Below are 10,897 nucleotides of genomic sequence, written 5' to 3' on the forward strand. Positions count from 1 at the left end.
CTCAGCCCCCAGCTGTGCAATGGGGTGCTGGCCACTCAGCTCCCAGCCCCACAGCATCCTCAGCCCCCAGCTGCACAGTGGGGCGCTGGCCACTCGGCTCCCAGCCCCACAGCATCCTCAGCCCCCAGCTGCACAGTGGGGTGCTGGCCACTCGGCTCCCAGCCCCACAGCATCCTCAGCCCCCAGCTGCACAGTGGGGCGCTGGCCACTCGGCTCCCAGCCCCACAGCATCCTCAGCCCCCAGCTGCACAGTGGGGTGCTGGCCACTCGGCTCCCAGCCCCACAGCATCCTCAGCCCCCAGCTGCGCAGTGGGGTGCTGGCCACTCGGCTCCCGGCCCCACAGCATCTTCAGCCCCCAGCTGTGCAGTGGGGTGCTGGCCACTCGGCTCCCGGTCCCACAGCATCCTCAGCCCCCAGCTGTGCAGTGGGGCGCTGGCCACTCGGCTCCCAGCCCCCCAGTCCCTCAGCATCCCCAGTCCCCAGCTGAGCCGGCTGAGCTTGGCTGTTGCCAACATTCGTTCAGCAGATTCAATCCCCATGGATAATAGTTGGGCATAGAAAAGAGGCTGCACTCTGGCCAGAGACCAGCTCCCAGCCACAGCCTGCTGAGCCCCCAGACACAGGGCCAGGAGGAGCTGGAGGGAGGAAGGGAGCCCCAGGCCTGCTCAGGCTGTGTGTGCAGGGAGAGCAGCCGGGGGCAGAGGCCGGGGGAGGAGTGACACTGGGATGGGATGCAGAGGAGAGCAGGTGAGTTGGAGGCAAAAGGATGGGAGGACCTAGAGAGACAGAAGAAAAGGTCCTGGGTGGCCATGCGGGGAGTGGCAGGGGACTCGGCCCCTTGCGGGGTGCAGCGCTGGAGGGAGGCAAGCCCCGTCCTCCCAGCGTGGCTCCCCCTAGCCGGCTCCCCCTTGTGTTCCAGCTCTCCATCCACGAGCGTGAGGACAACCCCGAGGGCTACTTGCTGGTGATGAAGGGCGCGCCGGAGCGCATCCTGGACCGCTGCTCCACCATCCTGGCGCAGGGCCAGGAACTGCCCCTGGACGAGGAGATGAGAGACGCCTTCCAGAATGCCTACCTCGAGCTGGGCGGGCTGGGGGAGCGAGTGCTGGGTGAGGGCACCCGGGCACTGTGGGGGGGAGAGGGCTGGGGGGGGTACACGGGGGGAGATTGTGAAAGAGTGAACACCATGCGTGCGTGCGTGTGTGTGTGCAGGGGGGATTGGGAGTAACAACAGGGCAGGGATGATTGTGCACAGGGTTGGCGGGGGTGTCTGGCTGTGGCTCACGCTGGCGCTCTCGGCTCTCCCAGGCTTCTGCCACCTCCACCTACCCCAAGACAAGTTTCCCCGGGGGTTCAAATTTGACGCAGACGAGATCAACTTCCCCACCACCGGCCTGTGCTTCGTGGGGCTCATGTCCATGATCGACCCGCCCCGGGCGGCTGTGCCTGACGCTGTGGGCAAGTGCCGGAGCGCAGGGATTAAGGTAAGACCCTTCGGCAGAGATCTCATTGCCAGGTCAGGCGAGCCCATACTCCAGGCTGAGGGCAGAGCAGCCCACGCAGGTGGGGCCATGCGGACAGCCAGCTTGGCTTGCTGCCATGCTGGATACAAAGCCAGGGACCCTGTGCGAAACCCAGCAGGCATGATGCCTTGGCCCAGACACTGCATTGTCAGAAGCAGAACCCACTGGCTCCTACTTTAACCACTAGACCACACTCCCCGCTGCATCTAGGAGTCCTGACTCCCAGCCATCCTGCTCTAAACACTCCTCCCAGTATTGGCTCCCAGACCACTACTTAAACCACTAGACCGCACTCCCCGCTGTGTTTAGGAGTCCTGTTTCCAGCTATCATCCCCAGTCTAAAAACTCGACCTTGCTCCACTCCTAGAGCTGGGAATAGAACCCAGGAGTCCTGGCTCCCAGCTGCCCTGCTCTTACCACTAGTCCCTACTCCTCCCAGAGCTGGGAACTGAACCCAGGAATCCTGGCTCCCAACTCCATTGCCATGGCACTGGGCCCTGCACATCAGTGTCCATGTCTTAACTGCTGCGTGGCTCCACCCCCAGGTGATCATGGTGACCGGTGACCACCCCATCACCGCCAAGGCCATCGCCAAGGGTGTGGGCATCATCTCCGAGGGCAACGAGACGGTGGAGGACATTGCAGCCCGGCTCAACATCCCCGTTGGCCAAGTCAACCCTAGGTAGGCTGGCCCTGGCTCCCAGGGTCCCCCGTCCAGGCTGTGGGGAACTGGCCAGCCCTGACGCTGTCTCTCCCTACAGGGAAGCCAAGGCCTGTGTGGTGCACGGCTCTGACCTCAAGGACATGACTGGGGAGCAGCTGGACGAGATCCTCAAGAACCACACGGAGATTGTCTTTGCCCGCACCTCTCCCCAGCAGAAGCTCATCATCGTGGAGGGCTGCCAGAGACAGGTGAGAGCCTGTGCCCGATCCCTGAGCACTCAGCCTGCCCCCTGCTGGCCAGCCTGACCCACACACCTGCCCCACTGGGGAGGCCTAGGCCAGTGCCCCCCAGGCTGCACGCCCCCGGGGACGGCTCTCAGCCTCGGTCACTCTGAATGGCTGGCTGGCCAGCGCAGCCAGGTGGGGAAAGGTCCTTGCCCTTCCGAAACTTGCCACCCTGCCCTGCTTCTAATAGAGCTGGGCACTATGGGTTAGTGACCCCCAGGGGAATTGCCATGGATACCACAGCACTCGTGTGTCCATGGGTTGAGCTGTGCCCAGCTGGCATGAAGGCTCGGTGCCATCTGGGCAGCTCTGCTCTCCTCCAGATGATCGCCGTGCGGTCCAGCTCCTAACCGGCAAGCTCAGAGCCATGCCCACAAGGGCTACCCCCCTCCCCTAGCGCAGAACCCCCAGGACATAAAAGGGGAGTAATTGCTCTAGGCACTAGACCCCACTCCACTCCCAGAGCTGGGAACAGAACCCAGGAGTCCTGACTCCCAACTGCCCTGCTCAAACCACTAAACTCCACTCCCCATCCAAATCGGGACTAGAACCCAGGCGCCCTGGCTCTCAGCCCCCCACTGCTGTAACCTCTAGACCCCCCTGCCCATCCGGAGTAAGAAATAGAACCCAGGAGTCCTGACACCTAGGCCTCCTCGCTGTGACCAATACCTGCCAATCCCCTCCTGGAGCTAGGAGTAGAATTCAGGGGTCCTGTTCCCTCCAGCCTTTCTTTCACCCCCAACCCATGCAGCCCCTTGTAGCTCAAGGACTCACTCACCAGCCCCATCTTGGGGGGGGGGGGCGGGAGGCAGGAGCCCCTCCTGCCCAGCCCCGAGCCCTGCGATGTGTGGTGGGGATTGGGTGACAGTCCCGGGGCGAATGCAGTGACTTGTGCCATGTTTGGCCCAAACATCAGTGCTATCTGGGCAGGAGGGACCTGGCCAGGATTGGGCGTGTACGTCCCCTCCAGCCCCACAGCACCCCCTACAGCACTGTTGTGCAGTGGAACCAGTGCCCCCTGCTTAGTAACCCCCCCCCCACACACACACAGTGCCCTTTCCTTGGGGGTCTCCCACCCTGCCCAGCTCCCAGCTTGAGGGCTGGTACTGCCCCCTCCCGGTGCTGATCCTGCCTCTCCCTCCTTAGGGGGCCATCGTGGCCGTGACAGGGGATGGCGTGAACGACTCCCCCGCCCTGAAGAAGGCTGACATTGGCATCGCCATGGGCATCGCCGGCTCCGACGTCTCCAAGCAGGCGGCCGACATGATCCTGCTGGACGACAACTTCGCCTCCATCGTGACGGGGGTGGAGGAAGGTGGGTGCCCAGGCTGGTGTGGGGGCAGGGAGGCAGGCAGTGCCCTCCCTCCCTGCATCCCTCTCCCTGTTCCCTCAAACCCAGCCAATTTGTGACCTGGACATCAACCAAGAACCAGGCAAGCACCAGGATCCAGGGCACCCGAGGACGTGGGCCTGGCACTGGCTCGTCCAGCCCAGCCCCCGCCCCGGATCAGCACCCTGCTGCCTTGCTGTGAGGAGCGCTGGAGCAGTCCTCCAACAACAGAGCCCTGATGGGTGCCCAAAGCTCCCAGAGCTGGCTGGAGCAAGCTGTGTGCCGGCCCACGCCGGAGTAGGCTGGTGCTGCTGGGCTTGGAGCCTGGCCCGGTGTCACTGTCTCTGGGCCAGGCTGGCACCCAGTATGCTGAAAGTGGAGGAAGCTGATGTTGCCACTTCCCTGATTGTGCCAGGCCTTGCCAGAGGCAGCAACACGGCATTCCTCGCCCCTTCTGATCCCTCCACTCACCCACCCACCCACATTACCATCTTTGTCCTCTGCCCAGCCCCCCTCTGCCCCACGACTCTAGCTCTCCCTGTGCTTGCTCTTGCCAGGCCGCCTGATCTTCGATAACCTCAAGAAATCCATTGCCTACACGCTGACCAGTAACATCCCCGAGATCACCCCCTTCCTGCTCTTCATCATCATCAATATCCCGCTGCCCCTGGGCACCGTCACCATCCTCTGCATCGACCTGGGCACTGATATGGTGAGGGACGGGCGCTGTCTGGTGGGGGAAGGGAGCAGGGGTGTGATGGGATGGGGGAAGGTGTGGAGTGATATCATAAATGGGGGAGGGGTGAATGAGAGCGGGGTGGGGGAGGAGAGCAATGCCCCAGGGCAGGGGGTGGCACTAACAGGAGTTTCCGTGCCTCTGCCCTTAGCCTTGGCCACAGCTGAGCCCAGAAGATGCCCCTTCTCCTGCCCGTGGCTCGGGGGCACTGAGTCCCTCATGGGTGCCAGGGCGAACTGGGTGCAGCAAGCTGCCAGGTCCGCTGGGGGACCCGAGGGGCCGGGTCTGGGGATTGGGCCCTGCAGGCAGTGAGGCCAATAGCTCCTTCTCCTCCTGGCACAGGGATGGAAGCAGTGAGGATTCAAGCCTGGCTTCGTTTGCATGGCGCAGTGGGCTCTGCCCTCCCTGGGCTCTGGGCAGCCCCACTCCCTGCGTCCCAGGCCCCAGCCCTGGGCCACCGTGGCAGGAAGAGGGTGGTTTGAGTTGGTAGCACCAATCCCAGACTGGCTGCACTACGGTTTGTGCTCAGTGTTATGGCATGGAAGTCCCCCAGCCCTCAGCACAGCCCCACTGAGTGGGCTGCAGCATGCTGGTGCCACGTGGCCATGTAGGTGCCTTGCACTGGCCTGGCTCTGCTGGGCAAAATCATACCCCTCCCGCCATGTCTCAGCCTGTCTCAATGGGGGCAATCCAAGCTGAATAACCCATAGGCTAGATGGATGCATGGGTGGATGGGCAAGGCAGTCAGTGGGCGGAGGGAGGGAAGGATGGACAGGCAGGTCAGTGGATGGAGGGAGGGAAGGACAGGTCGGTCAGTGGATAGATGGAAGTGGGGAGGGAGGGTTGGACAGGCAGGTCAGTGGATGGAGGGATGGACAGGCAGGTCAGTGGATAGATGGAAGAGGGGAGGGAGGGAAGGACAGGCAGGTCAGTGGGGCTTGGAGGGATGGAGACCCTGCAGACTCCGAGCAGGGAGAGTGGAGGTGGGGCGGGTGCCAGGAGACAAGGGGATTGCAGTGAGCCCAGGAGAACTGAAGCTGACTCTCGGGCGGCCTTTCCAAGCCACACAGTCTATGGGGCCATGGACTCGTTTCCTCCCTGGACGCATCATTATTGAGCAGTTCAAACCGGGCTGGAGATGCCCTCGCTGTACCACCAGACAATCCCGACCCGATGGGCCACGGAGGGTTCTCCATCCCCAGAGCGTGGGAGCCTGGAGTCCAACAAGGAGCTTAGGCCTGGATCTGAGCCCTGAGTCCCTCCCTCAAGATGCCACGGGAGGAAGGGGCTTCCTAGCTCTGTTGAGGAGGAGTCCCTGGACCCCAGCCCCATTCACTCCCGGCCCCTCCTGCCCCGCCAGGTCCCCGCTATCTCCCTGGCCTATGAAGCCGCAGAAAGCGACATCATGAAGAGGCAGCCGCGGAACCCCAAGACGGACAAGCTGGTGAATGAGCGACTCATCAGCATGGCCTATGGGCAGATCGGTGAGTGGGGCTGTGGGCACTGGCTGCACCCCGGAGCTGAGACCCCCAGCCCAGGGGCTGCAGGAAGATATGCTGGTGGTTCAATAGAGGGTGCTCTCCCATGACTTAGGACTGAACCCGGTACCCCAGTGTGGCAGCAGGGGGCACTGTGCTGCAGGGAGCAGTGGGGGTTAGCACTGACAAGTACCCCAGTGTGGCAGCAGGGGGCACTGTGCTGCGGGGAGCAGTGGGGGTTAGCACTGACAAGTACCCCAGTGTGGCAGCAGGGGGTGCTGTGCTGCGGGGAGCAGTGGGGGTTGGCACCGACCAGTACCCCAGCGTGGTACCAGAGGGCGCTGTGCTGTGGGAAGCAGTGGAGGTTGGCACCGACCAGTACCCCAGCGTGGTACCAGAGGGCGCTGTGCTGTGGGAAGCAGTGGAGGTTGGCACCGACCAGTACCCCAGCTTGGCAGCAGGGGGCGCTGTGCTGTGGGAAGCAGTGGAGGTTGGCACTGACCAGTATCCCAGCTTGGCAGCAGGGGGCGCTGTGCTGCTGGAGGTGGCACCATCCAGGTGAGACACACAGCTCTGGTGCAGCAGCCCAGGTGAGGCCCCACTCAGCCCTGCTGGAGTAACCGTCTGCAGCACCGGAGGCTCCTGGGGGCGAGGGCCTTGCCCTTGCAGCCCACCCAGCCTGCGCAGGGCTCTGGCCTGTCAGCTGAGCCACGCCCCAGTTGGGAGTGAGCCGCATGCAGCGCCAACAGGCCGTGCCGAGCAGCTGGGGTGCTGGGCGGGTCCGTGGAGAGACTGACTCCTTCGCAGTTCGGGCTGGTACTGGACAACCAGGAAGGAAGGAGCATTTACAGGTCTCTCCTCTCTCTCTGCCACCCTTCCCACCTACTCTGCCATCCCCCCCGCAGGTATGATCCAGGCCCTGGGCGGGTTTTTCACCTACTTTGTGATCTTGGCGGAGAACGGGTTCCTGCCGTCCACCCTGCTGGGCATCCGCCTGGATTGGGACGACCGCTCCAAAAATGACCTGGAGGACAGCTACGGGCAGGAGTGGGTGAGTGCAGCCCCAGGGAGCCGGGGGCAGGCAGGGCCCCATTTCTCCCCCTGTAGCATTTGCAGAGCTCCCATCAGCCCCCCTCGCAGCTGGAGGACAGGGTACCACTGAGGGGCCGCCTGTGTGGTGTGGGGAGAGGCGTCTTGGTGCCCGAGGGAGCCAGCTGCCCTCCCTCGTGCCCAGTGTCCCATCCCTGTCCCCACAGACCTATGAGCAGCGCAAGGTGGTGGAGTTCACCTGCCACACGGCCTTCTTTGCCAGCATCGTGGTGGTGCAGTGGGCCGACCTCATCATCTGCAAGACCCGGAGGAACTCCGTCTTCCAGCAGGGCATGAAGTGAGTCCCAGCCCACCCACCCCCCTCAGTCCTGCACCCTTCCGCTCACACAGGACCTGCAGGACTTCTGTCCCCATGTGATGACAGGGGAGGCCCAGTGCCCCAGGGGGAGCTGCGCTGCAGGAAGTGGAGAGTGGGGCTCAGTAGGGGGCTCCCTGCTTGCAAGCAGTGCCTGCCCCCACGTGGCACTAGGGGGCACTGTGCTGCTGGCCGGTCCATCGCTCAGATGAGCCATAAGCCAGCGGTTCTGCTCGCGCCTCCTGGGTGAGCAAATTCCTGATCCCAGCTGGCTTTGCCCAGCCCCCTCAGCACACACCGAAGCCCCCCGCCCATAATCCCCCACCCAAAGCCCTCTGTCCCTGGGACTCCTCGCACTTGTCTGTGGGCTGCCGCAGGCTGGGGCCAGGGCTTGGAGCGGGTTGCTGACCCCCATTTCCTGTGTTGTGTTCTTCTCCACTCCAGGAACAAAATTCTGATTTTTGGTCTCCTTGAAGAGACGGCCTTGGCTGCCTTCCTGTCCTACTGCCCCGGCATGGGAGTGGCGCTGCGGATGTACCCGCTCAAGTGAGTGACACGCGGCCATGGGGCAGGGCCCTGAAGGGCACAGACAGCAGGAAGCTGCTGCCCCCCGTCGTGGGGCGATGGGCCCGTGCCTCGGCCAGGCTCCCTTTCCCCAGCACAGTCACTGAGTGGCGCAATCCAGCCTCCACCCCCACAGGGTCTCCCCAGCAGCGCGGTCCCTAATGCTCCCCCGCCCCCCCGTGCTTCAGAGTCCCCCCAGCAGCAGAGTCCCTAGAGCTCCCCCCGGCAGGGTCCCCCCCGGCGATGCAGTCCCTAGGGCTCCCCCCCGCAGGGTCCCCCCTGGCGGCGCAGTCCCTAGGGCTCCCCCCAGCAGGGTCCCCCCCGGCGACGCAGTCCCTAGGGCTCCCCCCAGCAGGGTCCCCCCCGGCGACGCAGTCCCTAGGGCTCCCCCCAGCAGGGTCCCCCCCGGCGATGCAGTCCCTAGGGCTCCCTCCAGCAGGGTCCCCCCTGGCGGCGCAGTTCCTAGGGCTCCCTCCAGCAGGGTCCCCCCTGGCGACGCAGTCCCTAGGGCTCCCCCCAGCAGGGTCCCCCCTGGCGGCGCAGTTCCTAGGGCTCCTCCCCGCAGGGTCCCCCCCGGCTGCGCAGTCCCCTAGCGCTCTCCCTCCTCAGGTCCCCCCCCCAGTGGCACAGTCCCTAGCACTTCCCCTGGCAAGGTCCCCCCATTGATGCGGTCCCTACTGCTCCCCCCCAGCATCACCTCGTGGCACAGCCCCTAACGCTCCCCCTGCCCCCCACAGGGTCACCTGGTGGTTCTGCGCCTTCCCCTACAGCCTGCTGATCTTCGTGTACGATGAAGTGCGGAAGCTGATCCTTCGGCGTTATCCTGGCGGTGAGCTCCTGCCCCCTCAGTGCCATGGGCCCCCCCTCCCTCCCGTCCACGCTTTGTCATGCCCCCCCGCCCCGCACAGTGCCACTCGCTCCCACCCACTCCCCCGCTCACACTCTGACAGATAGCTCCCCAGCTCCCTCCATCCCTGCTGCCCTGGGCCAGGGTTCAACCTGGTGCCTGGGAGGAGAAGGCAACAGGCCTTGGTGCCCTGGGTTTGCATTGGGGCGCTTGAGCTGCCCGCTGGCAGAGACGCTCGGCTCTAGAGGGAGGCTGTGCCACGCAGGGAATGGACATCATGTCCCCGCCAGCCCAGGCCCATGTCTGACCCACTGTACCTCTCACCCTGCCCTGGCACTGCCATCCCCCAGCCAAGTGCACGCCCTGGAGCCGGGGGCTCCGTCTCTGCCTGCTCCCCCATTTGCTGGCACTGACAAGCTTCTCTCCCTTCCTTTCCCAGGCTGGGTGGAGAAGGAGACGTATTACTGAGCTGGGCCGGCCAGGCGGATTCTCTCTCCACGTCGCCTGGCAGGGAGGGCACTGCTCCGCCAAGGCCGCCTGGCACCACCACAAACCTTAGAGCAGAATGGGGGGGAGGGGGCATCAGCATCACACGCTGTCCTGTGTAGATCTAACGCGTAGGCACTAACCCTGCCGGGACGAGGGGACGAGATGCCGGATCCCTGTCCTGGTAGCTAGGCGGGGAGGTAGGTGGAGCAGGCCTGACTCCAATGGGCCCCTGCTGATTTCCATGTGGGGAGGGGGGGGTGGCTTGATAAGACACAGAGACCCTGGAAGGGCCTATGGGGGAGAGCAGGGAGCCAAGCTCTGGTGGGTCCCAGCCGGGCTCTGTGGAGCCAGCAGCCCTTGGCCAGAGAAAAAGTGAGTGAATATGTGGGGGGCACCCTAGGGCCCCTGGTGTGAGCATAGGCGCCGACTCCGTGGGTGCTCCAGCCCTGGAGCACCCATGGGGAAAAATTGGTGGGTGCTCTGCACCCACTGGCAGCTCCCCGCCCCCCTCGCCCCAGCTCATCTCCGCCTCCTCCCTTGAGCGCGCCTTTCTCGCTTCTCCCCCTAGCTCCCAGAGCTTGCCTGGCTCGCGGCGTAACACGCTGTGGGAGGGAGGGGGAGGAGCGGGAACACGTCATGCTCAGGGGAGAGCTGCGGCCAGAGTGGGGATTTGGGGAAGGGGTTGGAATGGGGGCGGGGCCGGGGCAGGGGGGCGCGAGCCCCCACCGGGGCCATGAAAAGTTGGTGCCGATGCCCATGGGGAAAAATTAGTGGATCCTCTGCACCCGCTGGCAGCCAAGCTCTCCTCCCTGCCCCCCCAGCTCACCTCCGCCTCCTCCCCTGAGCGCGTCGCGTCCCCGCTCCTCCGCCTACCTCCCAGCGCTTGCCGAGCTGAGGGGGGGTCGAGCACCCACCGGCGCAAGCAGAAGTCAGCACCTATGGGTGTGAGGATGAAAGGCACCCACAGGTAGGGTGACCACCTGTCCCGAATCAGGCAGGACAGTGCCGAAATGCACAGTTCAAGCCCCGGTCCCGGGACAGGCTCGGGGGGGTGCCAGCCTCTTCTCAGTGGTGTGGGGCTGAGGTAGGCCTTAGGCCGCCATTGCCACAAGGGCCCCCCCCCCAGCTCCTCCTCCTCACCCCCTGAGATCCCCCCCCAGGGGGCAGGCTGAAAGCTGGAGCTGGGCCATAGTAAGAGCCACCCAGGGAGCCCGGGCCGCTGTGGGGAGCCCCAGACCCTGCACCTGCCCTGAGCGGCACATGCCGGGAGGCAGGGACACAAGATGCTCTCAAGCACCCCAGCCCCCCACTCAGGGCAGGTGGAGGCTCTGGGCTCCCTGCAGCAGCCTGGGCTCCCTGGGTGGCTCTTACCACAGCCTGGGTCTGGCTTCTGGCCTGGCCAGGGGGCAGGGCCTTGAGGGGGAAGAGGAGGAGCAGGGGGTGGAGCCACGGAGAGGGGCGGGGCTCCTGCATGCATCGCACTTCTGCTTTTTGAAAAGGTGGTCACCCTACCCCCGGGCCTGGCATGTAGTGGCTCCGCAAGGCTGCGAGCAGATCCCCAGCCCCCCCACACCAC

General features: G+C 64.8%; 1 protein-coding gene across 3 annotated transcripts in view; it reads left to right on the forward strand.

Moving 5' to 3' along the window:
* Positions 1-10,503, forward strand: part of LOC140902443 (sodium/potassium-transporting ATPase subunit alpha-2) — a 34,524-nt gene extending 24,021 nt beyond the window's left edge. For all 3 annotated transcript variants that reach the window (XM_073322520.2, XM_073322519.2, XM_073322521.2), the window contains 12 exons: positions 921-1,110; positions 1,310-1,485; positions 2,070-2,206; positions 2,286-2,436; positions 3,619-3,787; positions 4,360-4,514; positions 5,899-6,022; positions 6,922-7,067; positions 7,273-7,403; positions 7,866-7,967; positions 8,723-8,814; positions 9,272-10,503. In XM_073322520.2, coding sequence (XP_073178621.1) covers positions 921-1,110; positions 1,310-1,485; positions 2,070-2,206; positions 2,286-2,436; positions 3,619-3,787; positions 4,360-4,514; positions 5,899-6,022; positions 6,922-7,067; positions 7,273-7,403; positions 7,866-7,967; positions 8,723-8,814; positions 9,272-9,300 — 1,602 coding nt within the window. In that variant the 3' untranslated portion in view covers positions 9,301-10,503. The remainder of the gene's footprint in view (positions 1-920; positions 1,111-1,309; positions 1,486-2,069; positions 2,207-2,285; positions 2,437-3,618; positions 3,788-4,359; positions 4,515-5,898; positions 6,023-6,921; positions 7,068-7,272; positions 7,404-7,865; positions 7,968-8,722; positions 8,815-9,271) is intronic.
* Positions 10,504-10,897: the final 394 nt, after the last annotated feature.

Source organism: Lepidochelys kempii, chromosome 24, assembly GCF_965140285.1.
Source record: "Lepidochelys kempii isolate rLepKem1 chromosome 24, rLepKem1.hap1, whole genome shotgun sequence".
Classification (NCBI taxonomy): Eukaryota; Metazoa; Chordata; order Testudines; family Cheloniidae; genus Lepidochelys; species Lepidochelys kempii.